The 26,860-nt window shown below is 44.6% G+C and overlaps 2 protein-coding genes across 3 annotated transcripts in view; one reads left to right on the forward strand and one right to left on the reverse strand.

The window, feature by feature from the left end:
• Positions 1–7,327, reverse strand: part of CCDC18 (coiled-coil domain containing 18) — a 114,475-nt gene extending 107,148 nt beyond the window's left edge. For both annotated transcript variants that reach the window (XM_040360011.1, XM_040360010.1), the window contains exons 1-2: positions 7,224–7,327; positions 5,478–5,612 (exon numbers count right to left, since the gene is read on the reverse strand). In XM_040360011.1, coding sequence (XP_040215945.1) covers positions 5,478–5,596 — 119 coding nt within the window. In that variant the 5' untranslated portion in view covers positions 5,597–5,612; positions 7,224–7,327. The remainder of the gene's footprint in view (positions 1–5,477; positions 5,613–7,223) is intronic.
• A 4,918-nt stretch (positions 7,328–12,245) lies between these two features.
• Positions 12,246–25,916, forward strand: TMED5 (transmembrane p24 trafficking protein 5). The gene is made up of 4 exons (XM_040360013.1): positions 12,246–12,501; positions 17,850–17,947; positions 18,032–18,215; positions 24,849–25,916. Exons 1-4 carry the CDS (start codon positions 12,325–12,327, stop codon positions 25,065–25,067), a joined length of 678 nt encoding a protein of 225 aa, XP_040215947.1. The 5' UTR covers positions 12,246–12,324; the 3' UTR covers positions 25,068–25,916.
• Positions 25,917–26,860: the final 944 nt, after the last annotated feature.

Below are 26,860 nucleotides of genomic sequence, written 5' to 3' on the forward strand. Positions count from 1 at the left end.
TATTCGGTATCGGCGACTACTTGAAAAAAAGTATCGGTACTTGTACTCGGTCCTAAAAAAGTGGTATCGGGACAACCCTAGCTTTAATCTTTCCCTTAAAAGGCTAAAGTTCATCTTTTGGGGAAAAAAAGAAATAAATGCACATTTGTCTTCAAAAACAAAAATGTGCATTTATTATTCTTTCCCACAGGAGCCAGGAAAACATTGCACCTGTGATCAGGTGTTCGGTATACAGTTGGTGTACGGAACGCTCACCCCCCAGAAATGTAATTGGCTCACTGATTTTCCCAGAAGTCTGCACTAAAGGCCCGTACACATGACTGGAACTGTGTGATGGCAGGCTGTTGTGTGAAAATCCGATCATTTGTATGCTCCATCGGACAATTGTTGTTTGATTTTCCGCCAACAAATGTGGGATAGCAGGCTTTAAAATTTTCTGACAACAAATGTGTGATGTCGGTTTTTCCGATCGTGTGTACACAAGTCTGTCGGAGGAAAAAACACGCATGCTTAGAAGCAATGCTCATCATAACACGACATTAGCAGAAGTTGCCCAATGGATGGCGCTAAAGAGCTGAAAAAACACGTAGTTTTGTGTTTGTTGGCCGACAATTCTTTGCCGTTTGTATGTAATACAAGTTCACGGCCAACACCCTTCAGACAAAAGTCTGAGGCCCCGTACACACGACCGAGTTTCTCGGCAGAATTCAGCCAGAAACTCGATCGGAGCTGGATTCTGCCGAGAAACTTGGTCGTGTGTACACTTTTCAGCGAGGAAGCCGACGAGGAACTCGTCGGGCCAAATAGAGAACATGTTCTCTATTTCATCGTTGTTAAATGAGGAAAGTCGGCCCGCCGAGATCCTCGGTGTCTTCAACACTGAACTCGATGAGGAACTCGATGTGTTTGGCACGTCAAGTTCCTCGGACGTGTGTACGGGGCCTCAGGCTTGTTCTGCGGAAAATCCGATCGTGTCTACGAGGCTTAAGATACAAGTCAGATTTTAGTCATCCTCTCCAACAAAAAAGAAATATTTTTGGCAAGATGTTCCTGAAGGACTAATCACTCCTAAAAAGGTATGCAGGACCTGCAACTTTTCTCATTAGAGCTCTGCAATTGCATCAGCTGATCAGGAATGTGAGGCCTTGTACTGGACTGAAGGACCATTTCATCGGTCCAAACCGATGGTGTGTGGGCCCAATCGGTCCGTTATGCTTCGGTTGAAAAATTTAGAAATTGCTTTAAAATTCAACCGATGGACACCTAACCGATCGGTCAAAACCGACGGTTAGTATGCAAAGGCATCGGTTAAAAGCCTGCGCATGCTCAGAATCAAGTCGACGCATGCTTGGAAGCATTGAACTTCATTTTTCTCAGCACGTTGTGTGTTTTACGTCACCGCGTTGGACTCGATCGGTTTTTTAACTGATGGTGTGTAGGCACATCAGACCATCAGTCAGCTTCATCAGTTAACCGATGAAACGGACCTTCAGTCCGTTTTCATCAGTTTGGACTGATCGTGTGTACTTCCCATTTACAATCACTATCCAAAAAGCACAGGAGAACAAACGGCTATTTCTCCAGAGCAGAAACAGGCAGGAACAAGTAGAGAACTGCTAGAACCTTACCCTAGAGTAGAGCTGCACAATTAATCGTTAAAAAATCATGATCTCGATTCAACCACCCAGACAATCTCCAATGCAGAGTTTGCAGATTCTTTCATATAGCAAGTGGAGAGACGTTATCTGCTCACTCAGCTGTCATAGGATCCGGGCAGTCTGCCAAGTTTTTAACAGGAAACATTGTAACTAATGCTTCCTTCTTGAATCAAAGGGATAAACTTCTGTGTGTGCAAAAGAAAAAATCCCAAGTTTGTAACAACATGAAACATTGTAACCAACTTCCTTTTTGGAGCAAACTTCTGTGTGTAAATGCAGAAAGTTTAACCACTTAAAGTCCAAATCTTTTTCTGACACTTTTTTCTTAAGTTAAAATCAATATTTTTTGCTAGAAAATTACTTGGAACCCCAAAACATTATATATAATTTAGCAGAGACCCTACGGAATAAAATGGCAATTGCTGCAATATTTTATGTCACACTGTGGTGTACGTTTAATAAACCGTGATAAGCCGAGATCATGATGATCACGGCTGATCACTGCTTATCACAGAGCATTGCCGGTTTAATAAACTGTGATAAGGAGCAGAGAACATATTCTCCACTTCACATCACATCACATGGATGTTTTGTCACAAACGGCCAGTTTAATAAACCGTGATATGAAGATTTCACAGCTCTTCCACTGAAATATCTCCCTTCCAGATTCACCAGCTCAGAGGTGGAGAATCTGGGAGAGAAGCTGGTGTGATAAGAAGAAGAAGGCTTATTTCTTCCTGATTTCAACACCAGTGGGTTAAAAATGAATATTAACAACAATATACACGTGTGTGTGTGTGTATATATATATATATATATATATATATATATATATATATATATATATATATATATATCTCACACACACACACACACACACACACACACATACATACATACATACACACACACACACATATATACTGTATTTATCGGCGTATACCGCGCACTTTTTTGCCCTTAAAATCAGGGCAAAATTGTGGGTGCGCGATATACGCCGATACTTGCTTCCCGCACTGTGTTTGAACTTTGCCGCGGATCCCTGCTTCCCGCGCTGTGTTTGAACGCCGCCGCGGACATATACCGAGCGCAGTACACTCGGGTACAGTCGGCCAGGCTCGGCTCCCTTCTAGGTTATGCGAGAGGAGCCGAGCGTGCTCGAGTGTACTGCGCACGGTATATGTTGGCGGCGGCGTTCAAACACAGCGCGGGAAGCAGGGATCGGCTCAGAGACAGCGCAGGAGCAGCGGGGAGGACACCACGAAGGCCGCAGACGGACGCCGGACCGGACAAGGCCACCGATGGACGCTAGGCAAGACACCAAAACTAAGTAATAAACAATAAATAAAATTCAGGAATTTCACGTCCAGAGTAGGGGTGCGCGCTATACGTGGGCGCGCACAATAGGCTGATAAATACGGTATATACAGTGAGGAAAATAAGAATTTGAACACCCTGCTATTTTGCAAGTTCTCCCACTTGGAAATCATGGAGGGGTCTGAAATTGTCATCGTAGGTGCATGTCCACTGTGAGAGACATAATCAAAAAAAAAAATTCCAGAAATCACAATTTATGATTTTTTAACTATTTATTTGTATGATACAGCTGCAAATAAGTATTTGAACACCTGTCTATCAGCTAGAATTCTGACCCTCAAAGACCTGTTAGTCTGCTTTTAAAATGTCCACCTCCACTCCATTTATTATCCTAAATTAGATGCACCTGTTTGAGGTCATTAGCTGCATAAAGACACCTGTCCACCCCATACAATCAGTAAGAATCGAACTACTAACATGGCCAAGACCAAAGAGCTGTCCAAAGACACTAGAGACAAATTTGTACACCTCCACAAGGCTGGAAAGGGCTACGGGGAAATTGCCAAGCAGCTTGGTGAAAAAAGGTCCACTGTTGGAGCAATCATTAGAAAATGGAAGAAGCTAAACATGACTGTCAATCTCCCTCGGACTGGGGCTCCATGCAAAATCTCACCTCGTGGGGTCTCAATCATCCTAAGAAAGGTGAGAAATCAGCCCAGGACTACACGGGAGGAGCGGGTCAATGACCTGATAAGAGCTGGGACCACCGTTTCCAAGGTTACTGTTGGTAATACACTAAGACGTCATGGTTTGAAATCATGCATGGCACGGAAGGTTCCCCTGCTTAAACCAGCACATGTCAAGGCCCGTCTTAAGTTTGCCCATGACCATTTGGATGATCCAGAGGAGTCATGGGAGAAAGTCATGTGGTCAGATGAGACCAAAATAGAACTTTTTGGTCATAATTCCACTAACCGTGTTTGGAGGAAGAAGAATGATGAGTACCATCCCAAGAACACCATCCCTACTGTGAAGCATGGGGGTGGTAGCATCATGCTTTGGGGGTGTTTTTCTGCACATGGGACAGGGCGACTGCACTGTATTAAGGAGAGGATGACCGGGGCCATGTATTGCGAGATTTTGGGCAACAACCTCCTTCCCTCAGTTAGAGCTTGGAAGATGGGTCGAGGCTGGGTCTTCCAACATGACAATGACCCAAAGCACACAGCCAGGATAACCAAGGAGTGGCTCTGTAAGAAGCATATCAAGGTTCTGGAGTGGCCTAGCCAGTCTCCAGACCTAAACCCAATAGAGAATCTTTGGAGGGAGCTCAAACTCCGTGTTTCTCAGCGACAGCCCAGAAACCTGACTGATCTAGAGAAGATCTGTGTGGAGGAGTGGGCCAAAATCCCTCCTCCAGTGTGTGCAAACCTGGTGAAAAACTACAAGAAACGTTTGACCTCTGTAATTGCAAACAAAGGCTACTGTACCAAATATTAACATTGATTTTCTCAGGTGTTCAAATACTTATTTGCAGCTGTATCATACAAATAAATAGTTAAAAAAATCATACATTGTGATTTCTGGATTTTTTTTTTTTTGATTATGTCTCTCACAGTGGACATGCACCTACGATAACAATTTCAGACCCCTCCATGATTTCCAAGTGGGAGAACTTGCAAAATAGCAGGGTGTTCAAATACTTATTTTCTTCACTGTATGTATGTATGTATGTATGTATGTATGTGTATATATATATATATATATATATATATATATATATATATATATATATATATATATATATATATATATATATATGTTATCACATGTCTGAAAACATTAATTACATGTTCTTTTAAACTTTAGTTTAACTTTTTGAATTCGGCTGCACCATAATCTCACAATATCTCACGAGATTACAGGCAGTCCACCCACTTTTACACAGATCTCGGCTGTTTTCAGAGAAAAAAAACTTCACCTCTGTTCACCATCTGAGAACTGAAGTTCTCAGTTTATTAAACCGGCTGCAGAGGAGATAATTCTCCTCATGAGAACTGCCGTGAACTGCTGTGAACTGAACGGAGAAAAAACTTCACAGTTTATTAAAGGGACACCTGTATTTGCACAGTGGTCTTTTAAATGCAATTTTAAAGAAAAAAATACACTTCAAATAATAATAATAAAAAAAAAGAAACAGTAAAGTTAGCCCAATATTTTTTTTGTTTTAATGTGAAAGATGTTACGCCGCGAGAATCGTGATCTATCTTCTAAGCAAAAAATAATAATTTTAGCCAGAATCGTGCAGCTCTACCCTGGAGTCATATTGGAAAACAGTCCCAAAGATCCCACACTGTTACCAGTATGGGTAGTGATGCAGGATCATTAGGACACTGCTAGAAAAAAAAAAAAAAAAAAAGGGGAAGAGATTCTAACCAAGAAAAAAATAATAAAAAAAATATTATATTTTGCAACAGAAAAACTTTAATAGAGAAAGTATACCTGGAGAGATGACCTTCAAAGTTCCATAAGGTCTCTGTCTGCACTTGATGGCTTTTTACTGCCTTGACACTTTCCTCAGTTAAACCTTGGCCTTCACGCTGCGATGTACTAGATTCCATTTCACAAGGGATCACTCTACAAAACAATCCAATATAAACACACTAAAAAAGCAGATTTTTATAAGCATAAGAGAAGCATAATAGAAAAAGGAAAGAAAAAAACAACAACAAGGTGGCCCACATAAAACCTGAAAGAATTCCCTAACTTGTACACTTTTTCATTGTCTCTTCAAGCTACGTGCAACTGAGGAAACCTGTCCTGAAGCGTTGTGCCTTTTCCATCACAAATTAAAAGTTCTGAACCAACAAGGATAATCTTTTAGAACTGGAGTAGGGTTATATTTGCACCAGATAAATGACTTGCACATGCGCACTGAAGAGATAAGGACCCCCCTGTACTGTGCAGTAAAGATGAGCTCCGGCGTGTTCGCATAGAACACGTGCAGAGCCCGCCAGGAAGTCGGCACCCGCGCCGCGCTAATCACAGCCAGGGAGACATTGTCCGATGCTCGGCTGCAGAGATCGGGAAATGTCTCCCTGCCTGTGATTAGCGCAGCGAGGGTGCCGACTTCCTGGCGGGCTCTGCACGTGTTCTATGCGAACACACCGGAGCTCATCCTTACTGTGCAGGCTCAAACGAGCCTCCGAAAATAGCAAAACATGTGAGAGTCAGCTCTACACAGCGCCTTCGCAATGATTATTACACACGCCGCACGCTCCCGATGCTAGTGCTACTCTGCAAGGGGCGGAGGTGATTTTAGCAACAAAGTAGACGTCTTAGCGGGGCGTGTTAAAACAAAGGAAGGGTGGGTTTTGCACAATTGATGGTCGGGTTTTGCAATGTGCCCCGCTAAGACGTGTACTTTATTGCTAAAATCACCCCCGCCCCTTGCAGAGTAGCACTAGCATCGGGAGCGTGCGGCGTGTGTAATAGTCATTGCGCATGCGCCGTGTAGAGCTGACTGACTCTTTTGGAGGCTCGTTTGAGGTTCGTACTGCGCAAACGCCACGCCTGCGCAGTACAGGGGGGGTCCTAATCCACCAGGGGAACATGTTCGGCAGAAAACCAGAGGATCCCACTCGCATACACGGTAGTGACGTCATCGCCGCTCCGGCCAATCACTGCGCTGGAGCCTGCAATACCTGTAAGTAACTCCGGGAGCGATGTCAGCCGCCGGAGTGGTGTACGAGGACGGCTGCAGAGGCTTCGATCTCAGGTAAGTATTGCATTATGCCTTTGTCTTGCAGGGTTTTTTTTTTTCTCATAAGGTTTACAACTACTTTAAAAAGGCTCCACCAGAGCAGAGGCTATAGGGAGAGGTACAGGTCTGCTAAGTAAGCAGAAGAATTAAAGATCCTGGTATCATATCATAGCAATACAATCAACATCAGATTTACTAAACCTCAGTAATAGGAGGATCTATACCATCAGGCAGGATCCTGAACTACCTAATGGAGAGATTGTAAGGCCAGCTTCCTCCTGTCCCATCATTAGAGGAGGAGATCAGGCACATAATTCAGCAGCTGTACAGTCACATTGTATAGAGGAGAACACTTCATTGATAACTGTCTCGCAGCTTCCCAGCAATCAGACAGAAACGCCAATGTTCAGGTGATAAAAGAAACATTCTAACTGGTACGTGCGTTGACCCCCACAATCAGATTCTGCACGGTGCCCCCCACTCACCATGACAAGCCGGAGCCGCTCTCCATTCATTCCACCACACCGCGATCCCCAACTTCCACAACATAGCCTAGCCCCGCCCCTTCCGTCATCACCATTCCTACCGTGCTACCTAAACTGACAGCCCCGTCTCTACTCCGCTGATTGGACAGAACTAGTGACCTCGCCTTCCCGCCTAGTTCTATTCAACCAGTTACAGAGATATCCGTTGCTCAAGGGGCGGGAGTGACGCTTTACGGTCCCTATAGCGACAAACCTTCATAACAACTTTATTGACAGACAAGAAAAGTTGACAAAAAAAGAAAAAACACAATAGCTGATTAATTCTTTTAGCTTGTTATCAGAATGTCGTTTCTGCTTGTTAGTGACCCAGATTAGTTATTAGTCCAAGAGAGAATGAAAATATTTGTACCTATCTCATTTAATAAAAAGTATTTGTAGCAATGCAAACTTTTTGTTTTGGAGAAATTGGGGAAGTGTAAAACCCTGATAGGTTCTTTTGCTGTGGGCATCCCCATTGGGAATACTGTACCTCACTTCCTGTTCCTGGCATCCCCACTGGGGAGACTGTGCCCCACTTCCTGTTCTGGGCATCTCCAATGGGGAGACTGTACTTCGCTTCCTGTCTGGGGCATATCCATTGGGAATACTGTACCTCACTTCCTGTTCCTGGCATCCCCAATGGGGAGACTGTGCCCCACTTCCTGTTCTGGGCATCAGCAATGGGGAGACTGTACTTCGCTTCCTGTCTGGGGCATCTCCATTGGGAATACTGTACCTCACTTCCTGTTCCTGGCATCCCCAATGGGGAGACTGTGCCCCACTTCCTGTTCTGGGCATCAGCAATGGGGAGACTGTACTTCGCTTCTGTCTGGGGCATCTCCATTGGGAATACTGTACCTCACTTCCTGTTCCTGGCATCCCCAATGGGGAGACTGTGCCCCACTTCCTGTTCTGGGCATCCCCAATGGGGAAACTGTACTTCGCTTCCTGTCTGGGGCATCTCCATTGGGAATACTGTACCTCACTTCCTGTTCCTGGCATCCCCAATGGGGAGACTGTGCCCCACTTCCTGTTCTGGGCATCAGCAATGGGGAGACTGTACTTCGCTTCTGTCTGGGGCATCTCCATTGGGAATACTGTACCTCACTTCCTGTTCCTGGCATCCCCAATGGGGAGACTGTGCCCCACTTCCTGTTCTGGGCATCCCCAATGGGGAAACTGTACTTCGCTTCCTGTCTGGGGCATCTCCATTGGGAATACTGTACCTCACTTCCTGTTCCTGGCATCCCCAATGGGGAGACTGTGCCCCACTTCCTGTTCTGGGCATCCCCAATGGGGAAACTGTACTTCGCTTCCTGTCTGGGGCATCTCCATTGGGAATACTGTACCTCACTTCCTGTTCTGGGCATCCTCAATGTTAAGACTGTGCCCCACTTCCTGTTCTGGGCATCCCCAATGGGGAGACTATACTTCGCCTCCTGTCTGGGGCATCAGCAAAGGGGAGACTGTACTTTGCTTCCTGTCTGGGGCATCCCCATTGGGGATACTGTACCTCACCTTCTGTCATGGGCATCCCCAAAGGGAAGACTGTACCTTGCTTCCTGTCTGGGGAATCCCCATTGAGGGTATTGCACCTCACTTTCAGCCCTGGGCATCGCAAATGGTGAGACTGTACCTCACTTCCTGTTCTGGGCATCAACAATGGTGAAACTGTACCTCACTTCCTTTCTGGGGCATCCCCATTGGGGATACTGTACGTCACTTTCTGTTCTGGGCATCCCCAATGGGGTGACTGTACCTCACTTCCTGTCCTGGGCATCCCCCTTATATGTATATAATTTTTCAAGCTTTCTCTGCCCCAGTGCTCTTTCCTAAAATATACCCATGAACATTTGTTAAAACATTGTCAGGTGCACTGAAGTTTATTTTGGAAGGATCTCTTTGAAGTGGGTTGTATCACAAATCAAACAAAAAGGTAGCAGGGCTCCTTTCTACTGTGTAGTGTGTGGGTGAGAACATGTTGTATTGGTTCAAAGGAAACAGCAGCGCTCCAAGCTCTGTGCATAGTTCTCAGGTCCTTCTTTGCCCCAGGTGTCGACATCTAAGGAGCATGTTCAACTTAGTACATATATATATATATATATATACACAGAGCAAGGCAGAAAGCGGCACTCTGTGAAGTCACACCATAGGGTTTGATTTCACAGAATGCCTCTTTGTTTTCTGCCTTTCCAACCCCCCCCCCCTTTTTTTTTTAAAAGGGGGGTTGCCATCTGGGGCCCTGGGGACCTCTGGGCCCTTTAATATTTTTTTTTTTTTTTTTTTTAAATCACAAAAAAAGGAGGGTTGCCATCCGGGACCTCTGGGCCCTTTAAGGCCTCGTAAACACGGACGGACTGTCCGCCGGACCGTTTTCATCGGACATGTCCGCTGCCGGATTTTGGTCTGATGCTTGTACACACCATCAAACCAAAATCCCCGCGGACAGGATACGCGGTGACGTGGCCGCGCCGTCACCGCGACGATGACGCGGCGAGGTGCGCGACCCTGGAAGGTCAATGCTTCCACGCATGCGTTGAATCACTTCGACGCATGCGAGGGCTTTCGGCCGAGCGGACATGTCCGGTAAGTCGTACAGACGACCGAACATGTCAGATGGACAGGCTTCCAGCGGACATGTTTCTTAGCATGCTAAGAAACATTTGTCCGCTGGAAACCTGTCCGATCCGCCGGAAAATTGTCCGGTCGGACGTACAGACGACCGAACATGTCCGCTGAAACTGGTCTGCGGACCAGTTTCAGCAGACATGTTCGGTCGTGTGTACGAGGCCTAATAAAAATAAAAATAAATAATAAAAAAAAAATATTAATAAAAAATAAAATAAAAATATATTAAAAAAAATATATTTTTTTATTTAAAGTGGGTTGCCATCCGGGCCCCTGGGGACCTCCGGGCCCCTTACAGGTGTACTGCCTGTACCCCCCTGATGGCGGCCCTGGCCCGCAGCATGGGTTAACTGCTTGTTTTTATCTTGGGGATTGTGGAGAGGAGATATACTTACCCAGGGCTTTTTTTCAGGGGGAACTTGGGGGAACTCAGTTCCACCACCTTTGGCTCAGACCCTTTGGCGCCTGCTCACCACAATCACTTGTAAACACAGAAGTCTGGTTTCTGTGTTTACAAGTGACAGCTCTGCACTCTGTGTGTAACCCCCTCTGAACTCTGCACCCTGTATGTAATGCAATCCTGGTATTTAATGCCCCTTTAATACCCTTCTACTGTTTGTGAAATCTGAACGGGGTCGTGGTTGAGTTCCTGCACCTATTTTCTGAGAAAAAAAGCTCTGTACTTACCTAATCTGCCTCTCCTGCCACCCCCCACACACTAGCGGTCTTGTGAATGGACTGTTCCTGACGTCATCACGCCCTTAAAGCAGAGTTCCACCCAAAAGTGGAATTTCTGCCTTAAGGTGGAACTTCAGTAATTTTTTTCAACTTTTCACTTATTAAATCTTCTGCCCTTGTTGTTTAACAATAGTAAAACATATTTTTTTCTGCCAGTAAATACCTTATACAGCCCACTTCCTGTTTCTTGTCTGATAAAAAGCATAGGCTTATGACATCATGCACAGCTCTCTCTCGTGAGTTTGCCAGGATCAGGGGTGGGGGGGTGGGGTGAGTCATAAGAGGGACAATTAGAGCTGCAGAGCTGGAGGTGTGCTTTTGTGTAAATCTAAGAAGTGAACAGGCAGCAGCTTCAGCTGCACACAGCTGCCGTTCTTATTTAAGTAGAACTAGGGCTAGCTTCACACCTGGCATATTGTGAATTCACCATTTGAATGGGCAGCCAAAGAAGCTTCTGTACTTTTTTTGGTGTTGAGCTTCATGCATTTTGGTGCATTTGTCTCTTTCTTTTGACTTGTGCAAAATCTTGTATTTTCTTGCGCATTTTGGAGCGCTGTTAATGCGTTTATTACCCCCAACACTTCATAGTCCTGGTATGTGCCTGCTGTACCATGTACTTGTATGAGAAAGTATCGTGTTCTCTTTGTATGCTTCCTTTATGTGAAATCCTTGGTGTTCCAGCCAGTCCCTTTGCTTTTCTATTAAAAACTGACCACACTAAGCAGGAGAGCACACCACAGTCAGTTCTCTAGCTGTGCTGGGAACTCAGTGCACTCTCTTCTCATGATCAGACTTGTGCTGACATGCCCCTCCTGCACAGCCATTCACTGGGAAGCTCAGTGTCCTGCTGCTGCTGCTGCTGCTTCTCATCCCAGCTCGTATGCAGCTGGGAACAGAGAGAATGTGACCAATTCTAAAAAAGGGGAAAATGGTATTTATATATGTAAAAAAAATGTTTTAATATCTAAACACAAATGTTTTGCCTTTTATTTCTATTTTAAACTGAATAAGCACTTTAACAATGAATGTTACCACAAGCCTGGTGTGTGCTTTTGTGTGTGTTTATGGAATGCTCAGATGTGAATGCAGCCTAAAGACAAGACTTTTTTTGTTTGTTTTTCATAGAATGAAGATGGATTATAAGACCTGTCCCTGTTAGGGAAATTCACTCTCTCTATTTGTCCTGCTTACCCTCATCTCTGAAAGTGAAAGAAAATCCCACATTTTGGTCTGTCACCAGAACAAGAATAGAGGGGAAATCTTGCACTGGTGACAACTTCCGGTTTTGATTATGGGACAGGAAGTGAAGAGAAATGTCTCCAATCTGGCAAAAAAACTTCACATTGGTTATATCTCTCCCTTAATCAATCAAAAATAAATCAATAATTGCCTTTAGTTCTATTTTAATAAATGAACCTTACTGCAGAAAAAGAGGCAAGGTAAGAACACGCTCTTCTTGCACAGATCAGATGTTCCCCAAGCTGACCCCCAGCAGAGAATTGTTTACTAGAAAGAGAGATGTCATTGGATATCCCCCATAGGACGATGACTGGGCTAAACCCCGCCCTAAGTCCGATCAGAGCAAGGGACAACCCTGATTGGCTGCAGGCACGTCTTCCGGACACGCCTCGCTCCTGTGAGGGGAGTTCCAGCACATGCTCCCTCGGTATCAGTGAGTAGGATAAGCTGTCCGGGGATGGGGACGGAGGAGGCGGCTCTGTTAGTCCTCCTAGTGGGAGTTGTGAGTGTACAGCGCGGACTGACCTTCACCCAGACGGTGGATGGAGACTTTACCTTCACCCTGCCGGCCGGACAGAGGGAGTGCTTCTTCCAGCCTATGAAGAGTGGGGCTACGCTGGAGCTGGAGTACCAGGTAATCACAATGATAGTCTATGGGGGATCACAGGGACTGCCCACTGTCACCAATACATTCCAATACTGTGTGTATTATCCGCTGTGCCCGGTGTGATTTGCCCGTCCAGGTTCTGTCCAATGACTCCCGTAAGGCGCACACTCCGATCTGCATTCCACATGTCAGAGCAAACTACACACGTCCTTCTCTGACCAATCAGATGTCGCAACATCATCTATCCATGACACCGGAAGAGGCAGAATTCCTCCTGACATGGTTCTATCTGATGAGTCTATAAAACCGTTTATCATCCTGAGATATTGTGTGCCCCTCTCCCCAATACTGATCTATTTACTGTGCCCCCCTCCCCCCAACACTGATCTCTTTACTGTGCACCCCCCCAATACTGATCTCTTTACTGTGCCCCCCCCCCCCAATACTGATCTCTTTACTGTGCCCCCCCCCCCCCATACTGATCTCTTTACTGTGCCCCCCCCTTCAATACTGATCTCTTTACTGTGCCCCCCCCCCAATACTGATCTCTTTACTGTGCCCCCCCCCCCCAATACTGATCTCTTTACTGTGCCCCCCCCCCAATACTGATCTCTTTACTGTGCCCCCCCCTTCAATACTGATCTCTTTACTGTGCCCCCCCCCCCAATACTGATCTCTTTACTGTGCCCCCCCCTTCAATACTGATCTCTTTACTGTGCCCCCCCCCCTTCAATACTGATCTCTTTACTGTGCCCCCCCCCCTTCAATACTGATCTCTTTACTGTGCCCCCCCCTTCAATACTGATCTCTTTACTGTGCCCCCCCCCAATACTGATCTCTTTACTGTGCCCCCCCCTTCAATACTGATCTCTTTACTGTGCCCCCCCCTTCAATACTGATCTCTTTACTGTGCCCCCCCCTTCAATACTGATCTCTTTACTGTGCCCCCCCCTTCAATACTGATCTCTTTACTGTGCCCCCCCCTTCAATACTGATCTCTTTACTGTGTGCCCCCCCCCAATACTGATCTCTTTACTGTGCCCCCCCCCCCTTCAATACTGATCTCTTTACTGTGCCCCCCCCCCTTCAATACTGATCTCTTTACTGTGCCCCCCCCCCCTTCAATACTGATCTCTTTACTGTGCCCCCCCCCCTTCAATACTGATCTCTTTACTGTGCACCCCCCTTCAATACTGATCTCTTTACTGTGCCCCCCCCCCTTCAATACTGATCTCTTTACTGTGCACCCCCCTTCAATACTGATCTCTTTACTGTGCACCCCCCCTTCAATACTGATCTCTTTACTGTGCACCCCCCTTCAATACTGATCTCTTTACTGTGCACCCCCCTTCAATACTGATCTCTTTACTGTGTGCACCCCCCTTCAATACTGATCTCTTTACTGTGTGCACCCCCCTTCAATACTGATCTCTTTACTGTGCCCCCCCCCCTTCAATACTGATCTCTTTACTGTGCACCCCCCTTCAATACTGATCTCTTTACTGTGCACCCCCCTTCAATACTGATCTCTTTACTGTGCGTGCCCCCCCCCTTCAATACTGATCTCTTTACTGTGCCGCCCCCCCCTTCAATACTGATCTCTTTAATGTGCCGCCCCCCCCTTCAATACTGATCTCTTTACTGTGCCGCCCCCCCCCTTCAATACTGATCTGTATAATGTGTGTCTCTCCTTATCTCTTGCAAGCAGAGGCATTGCTTTGTAGTTAAAGTGGTTGTAAACCCACTTTTTTGACTTTTACCTACAGGTAAGCCTATAATAAGGCTTACCTGTAGGTAAGGAGAATATCTCCTAAACCTGTACGGTTTAGGAGATATTCCCCTTGCAATGCGCTGCTGATTGCAGGGGCGCATGCGCAGGGGGGATCTACGGCGAAAGGACCAGCAGCCGCCGGCCCTTGCCGATTTTTAATCTCCCGCGCGCATGCGCGGGAGTGACGTCATCGCCGCTCCAGCCAATCGCAGCGCTGGAGCGGCGATACCTGGAAGACACGCCGAGTCAAGATGATATCTCGCTCGGCGTGAACCAGGTAAGTTCTACACACCTCGTTCCGAGGTAAGTATTTCATAATGAGCTAATATGCGGTGCATACTAGCTCATTATGACTTTTGCCTTGAAGGAGAAAAAATAAATAAAAATTTTGATGCGGGTTTACAACCGCTTTAACAGATGATAGGATTGTATGAAATTTCTGTTCAACACATAAGGGCTTTTCTTTTCCCTCTTGCCTTTAAACATGTCAGAAAATGTCACTACTATAGAAGAGTCTGTTTCCTAGCACAGCCCTCTCCCTCCTTATGTCATAGCCCTCTTCTTCTTTTTAATTATTGTCTGTGATGGCCCAGCTCCACCTCCCCTCTCTGCATTCTTCTTTCTTCTCTCAAAAAAAAAAAAAAAAGTTGGTGTTCCAAGTAATTTTCTAGCAGAAAATAATGATTTTTTTTTTTACTTGTAAGCAACAAATGTCAGAAAAGGTTTGGTCTTTAAATGGTTAAACTTCCTTCATCTACACGTGGAGCTCTTTCCTTTGATAAAAGAACGAAGAGATACCTTGTTTCTACTTATTCATGGGTTATACTAAAACTTGTCAGACTGCCTGGATTTAGTTTTTCCGGCTGTGAGAACTCTCTGGACTTGTTAGAGAGAACCGTGACATGCTGTTTTGAAGATCGTAAAGAGATTGCGATTTCGATTATTCGTGCAGCTCTACGGCCGTCCAACAATTGTTGGCGCAAAGTTGGACCTCTACACACTATTAGATTTTCTGCAGCATTTTTGTCTTCAGATTTACCAAAACCATGTAGGGATTGCAGACGAGGCTTCTTTCATGCGCCTGAAAAATGCCCCAGTGTGAAAGGGGACTAAGTACTAAGTCATGTTTTGCGAAGGGGGTCAAATACTTATTTCACACATTAAATACAAATCAATTTATACTTTTTTTTTTTTTTTTTCCCCTCACTGTACATTAAGATGAATGATCTTGTTTTTTCTTTGTTCATACATACTGTAGCTGTGAGAGGAAGCGGCCACACAGGAGCAAGAATTTTAGCTTAGCTTTGTTATCACTAATTAGTCATGCAATGGTGCCGCGAGTAGCCAAGTATTACAGACAATGGTCCTGCCCTTTCTTTTCTTGGATTAAAGTGTATCTACAGTATATCAAATTTCCAGTTCTGAATAGGGTAGGGAATTGTTAGAACCTACTCCCCATCCCCCCCCCCCCCCCTATTAAATTCCTTCATCTATATCACCTCCGGCGTTCTAGTTTCTGTTCTCTCATTCACTTCCTGGTTTGCATCGCTCGTTCATGTAAGAACTACATTTCCAAGTATGAATTGTTTTGTATGCAGGTCCTTGTATTAGGTTAACCATTTTGCTGGTCAATGACCGGGCCACTTTTTGCGATTCGGCGCTGCGTCGCTTTAACTGACAATTGCGCAGTCGTGCGACGTGGCTCCCAAACAAAATTGACTTTTTTTTCACAAATCTCGCTTTCTTTTGGTGGTATTTGATCACCTCTGCATTTTTTTTTTTTTTTTTTTTTTTTTTTTTTTTTTCTTCCGCTATAAACAAAAAAACAATAAAACTTATGGCGGACACTTTTGACACATTTTTGGGACCATTGGCATTTTTATAACGATCAGTGCTATAAAAAATCATTTTTTGCTGTAAAAAAAAATCACTGGCAGGGAAGGGGTTAACACTAGGGGGCAAGGAAGGGGTTAAATTTGTTCCCTCATTGTGTTATAACTGAAGGGGTGGGACTGACTAGGGGAAATAGATCGCTGTTCATACATTGTATGAACATATGATCAGTCCTTTACACACACACACACACACACACACACACACACGGCTCCCGCTTCCTGCTCTGTCACGAGTTATCGCGCCCGCCGGGCACACGCGTCAGCACCAGGGGCAAGCAGGGGGCGCCCGCGCCCCTAGTGGCCGCAATGCAAAATCACCCTATATTACGTGATTTTGCGCAGCTGAGCCGACCTGCCGCTGTAAAACTACGGTGGGCAAGCGGTTAAGGTAATTTCTTTTTTGCGCTGGTCCAAATCATTTGGTGGAGAATTGATGATGGTGTGGAGTTGTTTTTTCAGGGGTTGGGCTTGGCCGCTTAGTTCCAGTGAAGGGAACGATTAAGGTGTCGGCATAGCAGTCGTGGTGGGAACAATTGTTAACTCCAGACTTGACTATGCAAATTCCCTTTACCTCGGACTCCCAAAATACCAAATCGCTCGGCTGCAAGTCGTTCAAAACACGGCCGCTAGACTTGTGACTGGGAAAAAAACATGGGAATCAATCTCACCTTCACTGCGATCCCTTCATTGGTTACCAGTAAAAGACAGAATCACTTTTAAGGCACTCTGTCTGACGCATAAGTGTATTCAAGAAAATGCCCCCCAATATCAATGCGAAAAACTAAAAGCCCATAACCCCAATCGCATTCTGCGATCCACCAATCAAAATCTACTCCAGATACCCAAAGCCAGATACAAGTCCGAAGGAGAAAGAAGATTTGCGGTCCAAGGACCTAGACTATGGAACGCTTTACCAACCAGCATTCGGTTGGAGGAGAATCACTTGGCCTTTAGGAGAAAGATCAAAACCTATCTCTTTTGAGGACAAAGGGACAACGAGCGCCCAGAGACGATTCAGTTCGCATTTTGCTGCGCTATATACGTTTCTCACTCATACCAAGACATTTTGGACATTTTCATGCTCTCAACTTTGTGGGAACAGTTTGAGTCCTGACCTCAACCCGATGGGAAACCTTTGGGATTAATTTGAGCGGCGCCTGGGAGCCAGGCCTTCTTGTTCCACATCAGTGCCTGACCTCACAAATGCGTTTCTGGCATTCCCATAGACACACTCCTTAACCTTGTGGACAGCCGTCCCAGAAGAGTTGAAGCTGTTATAGCGGCAAAGGATGGGCCAACCCAATATTGAACCCTACAGACTAAGACTGGGGTGCCATTAAAATTTATGTGCACGTTAACGCAGGTGTCCCAATACTTTTGGTAATATAGTGTGGTATATGTATTGAGACTATAAAAGGTTTAGACATACTGTACAGTGATATCAAAATCGAGGGATACCAATACAGAACTTTACCCTTTTCTAATGATATTTGGACGCAATGGCGCTCCTGGTTGCTTTGTCTAATAACATTCCAAAATGAAAGGCTAATTGAGCGACTTATTTTTACAACACACCCTACAGTTGTCACTTTGTCTCTGCGGATTTCCATCCAACATCTTGGCTTAGAATATTAGGAATATGGATCCGGCCCATTGTCCAATTTAATGGCCGAAGTCAATGCATTCTATATTTTCTGTTTTGTATGCAGGTCCTGGATGGTGCAAGCTTGGATGTGGATTTCTACCTCATAGCTCCAGATGGAGATATTGTATTGTCTGAGACACGCCAGTCCGATGGGGTCCACACGTAAGTTTAATAAGATATATTTTGAATGAGCCGTGCAATAACATCAATGACCTTGTGCATAATTCTCAATTTTTATCAATCCAGAGTGGAGACAGTTGAAGGAGATTACCAATTCTGCTTTGACAACACCTTCAGCCGACTCTCGGAAAAGGTGATCTTTTTCGAACTCATCTTAGACCACATGAATGAAGAAGGGAATAACCAGGAAGACTGGAAGAATTATGTAGTAGGTGCAGATCTACTGGACATGAAACTTGAGGATATTCTGGTTGGTGCCATTTTCTTTATGCTTTGTCCTCATTGTTTATCTATATAATTTCTTTAAATCAGGAAATGTTTATTAAAAAAACACACACACGTGTGTACAGTCTAAAGCCCCATACACACGGTTGGACTTTTTAACAAACTTCAAAATAAGCAGGTTTTCAAAAAAATCTGACCTGGTGTACGTTCCATCGGACAAACGTTTTCTGTTTTCATCGGATAAAAGTTCACTCTGCAAACGGACAAACTTTTCGGCAACAAAAGTCCTATCGTGTGTACAGAAGTCCATCAGACTTTAGTCGAAAGTACAAGCTCAGAACCAATGTTAAAATAAACCAACAATGGCAGAAGTTGACCAAAGTGTGGCAGTAAAGGGCTGGAAAACGACATGATTTTGGGAAAGTTTGTTGAAAAAGTCCTGCTGTGTGTATGCATACCAAGTTCACGGCCAACGCCCTTCAAACAAACGTTTCTGTGAATTTTTGAAGTCCGACCGTGTGTATGAGGCTTTAGGCTTTAGTGCACTACAATACAGGCTAACTTAACCAACAAAGGTAGTGGCCTTCTGCACATGAACATTAACATATTGATATGCAAATATTAACATAATCCACTCCAGCTCTAAACTGACATAATATAACGATGTAGCCAAACCATGTGAATGGAGGCTTAGCCAAGAACAATTTGGCTTATGTACAAAACAGATCTTCCTAGCTTGTTTAACCACTTGCTTACTGTGCACTTAAACCCACCTCCTGCCCAGACAAATTTTCAGCATTAATAGGTGGCACGCATTGGCATTGATAGGTGACACGCATGGGCACTTTCAGGTGGCACTGGCAGGGGGTACTGTGAGGAGGTACTGCTGGCACAGAGGAGGCAGATGTGCCTCCTTCCTCTTTGGGACCAATGTCCCTTTCACATGAGCCTGTGATCTGCTTTTTCTTTTTTTTTTTTCTCCTCGCGCTGTCAGCGTAAGGAGAAAAAAAAGATTACCGTCTTTTGTTTACATCATGTGATCAGCTGATCATGTGGTAAGGAGCCGGGACCGGCCCCTTACTCAGATCTGTTATCACCCGAGTATTAATGACTCGGGTGATCATAGCCGGCGAAGGGGAGGACGTCTTGGGGTCCACGCTGTAACCGTCATTCGGCTATGGCGCTAAGTGGTTAATGCACATTGGCAAGGTTTTTGCTTTTGGACCTCTAAAAAATTCTGCTAATTTTTATCAGTTTATATCTGTAGCAGGGATGTCCCGAAACAGATACCAGTATCGGTATCTGTACCGATCATTTCCCGGGGTACTTGTACTCAGGGGGGAAATGCTCCGATACTTGGGCAGTCAGGGTGTTCGGTCCTGCAGGGGAGTTACAAGCACTGATCTGCCCCATTTTCAGCTGCTTTAGTTCAAGTTATACAGCGGTGATCGGTGCTTGTAATGCCACACCGATCACAGCTGTCCCTCCTCCACCCCCTCGATATCTCAGGATGGAGAGCGGAGGTAAAAGCCGCTAAATCCGGCTCCTACCTTTTTCTGTGTTTACAATGCTTCAGTTTATGAATGGAGAGGAGCTTCTCTCCATTCATTTTAGCTGAGGCTGCAGAGAAAGGGACTGGGGAATCTGTGTCCTTAGTCCTTTTCTCTGTCTCAAAGGGGAAATGTCAGGGGTCTGTAAAGACCCCTGATATCTTACCAAAGACCCCCCCAACAGCTGATGAAAAGAAAAAAAGTATTGCAATATATATATAAAAAAAAAGAATTTAAAAAATAAAATAAAAATGTAAATAAAAAAAAAAAAACACACTGACAATCCATTGAACTACAAGTCGTATGCCGCAATGGTTGACGGTACTTGTAGTCTATTAGTTCACCCATCCCCTGCCCGCTTTTACAAAGCAGGGAGCAAAATATTAAACAGTCATTCACCCGCGCTACATCTAATTATTGGTGTTAGACTTGCTGTTCATGACACAGGTCAAAAATGTGAGAAAAATATACATACCACACCGCAAACAAACCTAAATCGATAATAAAGTGCTAATACTGTGCATGAAATATGTGTGCAAAGAACAATTGAATAGTATAAAATATTGAAAGAGTATTGTAGCCAATCAAATTTTGACTGTGTGTATGCCCCATCAGAAATTCCGATAAATTCCATCGGAGTTTAGATAGCGAACATGTTCTATTTTACTCCAATGGAATTCAATCGAAATTCTGATGTGAATTTGGCTGGGCAAAAGCCTGATCATGTGTACGCGGCTTAAATAAAGTTCCAATTGCAAAGACTCCTTCACAAGTGCTGCTGTGCTGACAATTCCAAGTGTGCTGCAATAATAATTGATATCCACATGGATCGTACTGCATTGTGGGTCAAAGCCGTGGAATTTTGTTCGAAGGGCATTGGCGGTGAACCTGTTCTGCATACAGATGCCAACAGATAATATGTGGTTTTTCAGCTCTTTAGCGCCACTCTTTGGGCAACTTCTGCTAATGTTCTATGGTTAGCATTGCATCTGAGAATGTGTGTTTGTACTTTGGATTTTTTTCCGATCGAATAATCCGACATCACACATTTGTTGTGGGAAAATTTTAAAGCATGCTATCCAACATTTGTAGTCGGAAAATCCGACAACAATTGTCCGATGTAACATACAAACAGTCGGATTTTCCAACAAAACCCTGCCATCACACATTTATTGTCGGAAAATCCGATTGCGCGTACGGCCCTTTTAGGCCCCATGTACACAAGACGCTGCTAAATGGACGTTCAGAGGCAGTTGAATGCTTTTTTTTTTCCCAACTGTCCCTGAACTTCTTTAATGTTATCCTAATGTGACCTTGTCTCGTTTATTGCCGTTTTTTAGGCAGTTGCGTTTAACAGTGTTTCTTTGAAAGCAAAAAAAATGGGTTCAGACGCCAAATGCGACTAAACGCGGTAAGCCGCGTTTAGTTTATAGGCGTTTTTGGTCATTAAAGTGGCAAAATGGGCGTTTTTAAACGTGGGTTACTATCTGTCAAGTTTAATCATTTAGGAGCAGTTGTAAAAACGTCCTGTGTACATGGAGACTTAGTCTGGTGAGCAGGGCGTTGAGACGCCAACTCCAAAATACGATTCTTCCTGTGATGTTTCAAACTCGGACATAAGGAAAGAGCCCACATAGTGTCTTGTTTATTTAGTAGAAATTGAGCTTACAATGTTGCATAGTAAAAAAATGAAAGGGATGTAGCATCAAGACAGTCCACTCGTTCCAGGAAGCAGCAGGTTCTCTCGGGAGTCAGTCGGCTACTGGGTTTCCAGCGTGCACGTCCGACGTACACAGGGTCAAAATGTGCGTGTGCGTTTGTTTTTTTGAACCAGCAAATGTCTCCAGGCATTTTGCCTGTGTGTATGGGCCTTAAGAATGACCAAACTTTGGGACACCTGAATGACCGAATGCAACATTTTCACAGCATATACACATGCGCCCACACACAAAATTCTGCTGTCAATAATGCCATCTTTTATATATAACAAAAAGTTTGAGGTCTCCTCTCTGGCTGCCATCCAGTCTGGTCTCCGTTACTGGTGTCCAGCACGGCTTGTGCATTTACATTGGCGACATAGCGTATTGTGCACTTACTGTTCTACCACTCAGGGTCTGTACACCTTGAACCGCTGGCAGAATGGGGTAATGGTTTTCCTGCTATCCGAAGAGTAGGTTCTTGTATAGGGTGGACAAACTTCAGCTTTCCCTCCCTCAGCTCTGGCAGGATAGGAAAGGGTCAGCTTAAAGGGGTTGTAAAGGCTCGTGTTTTTTACCTTAATGAATCCTATGGAGAAAAAACACCTTGCAATCTCGGGCTTCGCCCCCCCCCCCCTTTTAGTTACCCAAGCCACTAAACTCCGTGGACTCATTCCCACAATGGTTTCCCTCAGCTTGAGGCGGCTCGTCATTGGAGATTGATAGCAGCGCAGCCATTGGCTCCTGCTGCTGTCAATCAAATCAATGACGCGGGGCCAAGTGATACAGTCGGTGGCTATAGCCACGGGGAGCACGCCCGCAAGCTAACCCCCTTGGGAGAGCGCTTCCTTAAGGAGGGGGTTAGCTCTTGCGGGGAGGAGCCACAGAGGGACCCCAGAAGACCAAAGCAAGAAGCAAAACTTAAAATTCAAGGGACTATTTCATTAAGTGCAGTCAACCCAATCATGTAAAAATAATCATTGTTCCATGTGTTACCAACAAAAGACAAACATCCCTTTGTGCCCAGCTGACAAATAATGGTATTGAGCAAGTAAGTCCAAGTCCAACATGTTTATGTGGGTTGGCTACATTTTACATTTTTAATCTACAAGACAAATAAAAAAGGGTGTAACGTTCACAGCAAAGATAAAGACGAAGTCTTGGGAATAATAGGAAGACGTGGCAGTTTACTGTCGCTTGACCTTCCCAGTGACAGATGCGTAAAGCTGAATAATGCTGACTTGTTGGCAGAAGGTGAGGAGAGCCTGCTGGTTACACAGACAGCTTACACAACCATTTTAATTAATGCTTATTTGGTAGAAAGTTCAACGTTACTGCCAGTATGCATCAATTCTTCTTTTGCAATAAAATTCTTTAAATGCACATATTGCCAGTCAAGACAACTTTGACAGGGGGGATTTGCTGGAGCACTCAGAATCTGGTGCAGCAGTGCATGATCGCCAATTGGCTTCTTACTTCAGCTTTTTGAATTAAAAAAATGATCACCTTGTAAAACTCATTCAGCTTTAAAATGGAAATGAAAGGCAAAATATTTGTATAGCTATTAAAAAAACATTTAGGCCTCATGCCCACGCACGTTTTTACAGCCACTTTTCTGGGTGTTTTTTTTGCAGCTTAAAAACGGCTCTCCATGTTAGCCTATAGCCTCATGCCCACCATGAAGTTTTTGAGCTGTAAATGGGTCAGCCGTTTATAAGCTGCAAAAAAAAACAGGACCAGTGCGTTCTGAAGCTCCAGCGTTAGAGCTGTAAAGACGTCCGACGCCAGCAAACGTGATTTAACGAGGCTGTTAAGCCTCGTTCAGCATTTCTTTCTCTATTCAAAATCAATGGTTCCCTATGGAAGCCCATTGATTTGAATAGAGGTTGGATCAAGATGATCCGACTTGCGGGGCGACTCGTGTGCGAACAATCTTGAAGGGGAACCCCGCAAAGTTCCCCCACAGGATGATACCAGGCCCTTCGGTCTGGTATGGATCTTAGGGGAAATCTCCAACACCAAAAACCCCCCCCCATTACACCGTAGCAGACTACATGCCCTCAACATGGGGGGGCACTGCGCCCCCCACCCCAAAGCACCATGCCCCCATGTTGATGGGGACAAGGGCCTCTTGCCAACAACCCTGGTCGTTGGTTGTCGAGGGCTGTGGGCGGGGGGCTTATTGGAATCTGGGAGCCCCCTTTAATAAGATCCCCGGCCCCCCACCCTATGTGAATGAGTATGGGGTACATTGTACCCCTACCCATTCACCTGGTGAAATAAAAATGTTAATAAAAAACACTACACAGGTTTTTAAAGTAGTTTATTAGGCAGTTCCGGGGGTCTTCTTCGACGCTCCCTCCCGCTGTAATGCCGGGTGTGTGGTGCACGATGATTTATATAGGCCTCTTATGACATCACAGTCCCAGCATGCTCCGGGTGCTGACGACATAATTGCCCCGCCCCCTTGTCGTCACCACTCAGAGCATGCTGGGACTGTGATGTCATAAGAGGCCTATATAAATCATTGCGCACTGCACACCCGGCATTACAGGGCAGGAGGCGACAACGAAGACCGGGCTGGCCGCCACTAGTAAAAGAGCTGTAAGAAGATAGCGGCGGCCAGCCCCAAAGAAGGCACCGTGGAGAGCAGAAGATGAGAGCAGAGAAGACCCCCGGAGAGCACAGAAATCGGAAGAAGACCCACAGAGCTGCCTAATAAACTACTTTCAAAACCTGTGTAGTGTTTTTTTTGTTATTATTGACATTTTTATTCCACCAGGTGAATGGGTGGGGGGGGGTACCCCCCCAGTCATGAACAAACTTATCTGTAGTGTTTTACTTCTCTCTCCAAAGTGTCGTTTCTCTCTGGTGCTTCTTTCCTTTATCAACAAAAGTCACTTCTGAGAAGTTTTCCTGACACGCTAGCTACAATTTGTACTGGGGAGAGAGATGAGCACACAGCTTTCTTATTCAGAACACCGCTCTGCGTGTGTGTCTTTGTTCCTCTGCCTATATGGAGGAGGGTGTCCCTTTCCTCCAATCTGCTCTCGCGCAGTGTATAAGAGCTGTAAACTACAGCTCTCCACCCCCTCCCCTGTTCTCCTGACAGATGCAGGATGATTTTTATCACAATTGTGCTTTTTTTTTTATTTTTTTTTTTAAAGGATTGTAGACAAGAGAAGACTGCCGCTAAACAAGTAAAACTTATGTAGGAAAATGTCTTTAATTTCTGTGCAACACCTGAGGCTATTCACTTCGCTGAGTATGAGCGGGTTTACAACCTTTACATATAATTGGTGCATCTCTTGCAATCAATCTGGTCCTCACTTTTGACAAATATTTGCCAGTATATGGCAGCCTTAAAACTACTGTGTTATGATGACATGCATATCTCTCCCCTCTCTCCAGGAAACGATTAACAGTGTGAAAGGAAGACTGGGCAAAAGTCTGCAGATCCAGACTCTGTTGAAGGCCTTCGAGGCACGTGATCGCAACATCCAAGAGAGCAACTATGACCGGGTGACCTTCTGGTCTACGGTCAACTTACTGGTGATGGTTGTAGTATCTGTTATTCAAGTGTATTTGCTGAAGAGTCTCTTTGAGGACAAGAGGAAAAGCAAACCTTGATCACCAGAGAGGAAATGTGCCAAAATTATGTGGGGAAAATGGACTTAATCATAAGGGGGACTTTGTTACACTTGGATGTTTTATTCATCAGTTATACGTTTTCTTAATTTTTATTTTTCCTGGTACAGTTTTGCTCATTTGTGCCTCCTGGACAACTGTGGGGAAGGACAAACTTTTTTTTTTTGCTCTTGAAACTTCTTTCTACAATTCTCACTGAAGTATGTGTAACATCTACATCCCTCTCAAAGTCATTGTATAGAGACATTTTGAAGGATATTAGAAACATTCAAGGGCTAAGGTAGTTTTGTCCAGCCTCATGTATTAAAGTACATGAATGAAATTCTGTCCTTGTTGCTTATACCAGCTAATTGAGTTTCTTATGTTTTTAGTACATGGATTGAAAAATCTTGCTATGAGCAGCAGGCGGGCCTTCTTTTGTATATTTTAATGCAATTTTTGTTTTTAAAGGGCATATTTGTGAATCATTTACCTTTTTTATACTTGAGGAAAAACTTTTACTACTGTGAGATTATAGAGGTGATCTAATGCAATGATAAACCAGGAGAGGAAATTCTGACGTGCTTGTCCAGTAAGTCCTCTGTTGTTCCTTTGCTGTTCCATATATGAAGGCAGCAGATCATGTAGAATTTAACTGAACAAGTGTTTTGGCATCTCTAAAAAGATAACCCATTATCATTTACTACATTTTGATCTTATTTTTTAGATGTACAGATGATTGATAGGACACTCACAGGCAAAAAAAAAATAACTGCCTATCCTAACATTGATTTGCTTTTGATCTGGTCATGTCATGATGGTTACATCATATTAAAGTGGGGTTCTATTCCTGCTCTGGTGCAAGGGGCCTTGATGTCACTATATGCAGCATATTCCTGTATGGAGCTTAGGGAAGGTTGTTTTTCAGTTTCCAAGGGACTGATGTCCTGGGTTCAAAGAAAGTGGGTGGAAATACACTGCAAGTAATTCAACAAAGGAGAAAAGCTCTTTAGCACTGGACAAAGTGGTAAGCCTGCGGGGGGGGGGGGGGGGGGGGGGGCGCGCAATGTTGAGGAGAAGGTTGGTTATGGCAGCCAAAGCAGCCTTTAGATTTAAAGTGGAGTTTCACCCGGAAGTGAAAGCTCTGCTTAATCTGACCCTGCCCTCCACTCCTCCGGTGCCACATTCCTCACCTTTTGGGGGGAGCGGGCACCAGCTTCACTGCCAGGTTTCCTTACTACGAATGACCGCAGCAGTACTCTAGAGCCGATGGAAACATCGGCTGGGGTGCCAACATTGCTGGATTCCAGGACAGGTACGTGTCCTAATATTAAATGTCAGCAGCTACAATATGTGTAGCTGTTGACTTTTAATGGTTTGCTGGGGCATGCAGAACTCCTCCTTTAAAAACACTTGATCCATATACAGTGGAACCTTGAAATACGAGCATAATCCGCTCCAGGAGAATGCTTGTAATCCAAAGCACTTGCGTATCAAAGATAATTTGTTCCACATTAAAGGATTTTTTTTTTTTTTAACTAAATAGCTTCCTTTACCTTACTGCAGTACTGGTTTCATGTACTTATTGTTAGTTTTTTGCTTTGAAGTTGCTGTAATTCTGCTGTGATCTCCACACTTCCTGGTTGTCTGGCTCCTTATAACCACAGTACTGAGAGCTTTTCACGGTGGTCTAAGCTGTCATTACTGTGTGTCTAAAACTCCTCAGAACCAATCAGATTAATTTTAAAAACAAAACACTGCCCTGGATTTGTTTTGTTTTTGTTCTGTGGGTCTCT

This window comes from Rana temporaria, chromosome 7 (assembly GCF_905171775.1).
Source record: "Rana temporaria chromosome 7, aRanTem1.1, whole genome shotgun sequence".
Classification (NCBI taxonomy): Eukaryota; Metazoa; Chordata; class Amphibia; order Anura; family Ranidae; genus Rana; species Rana temporaria.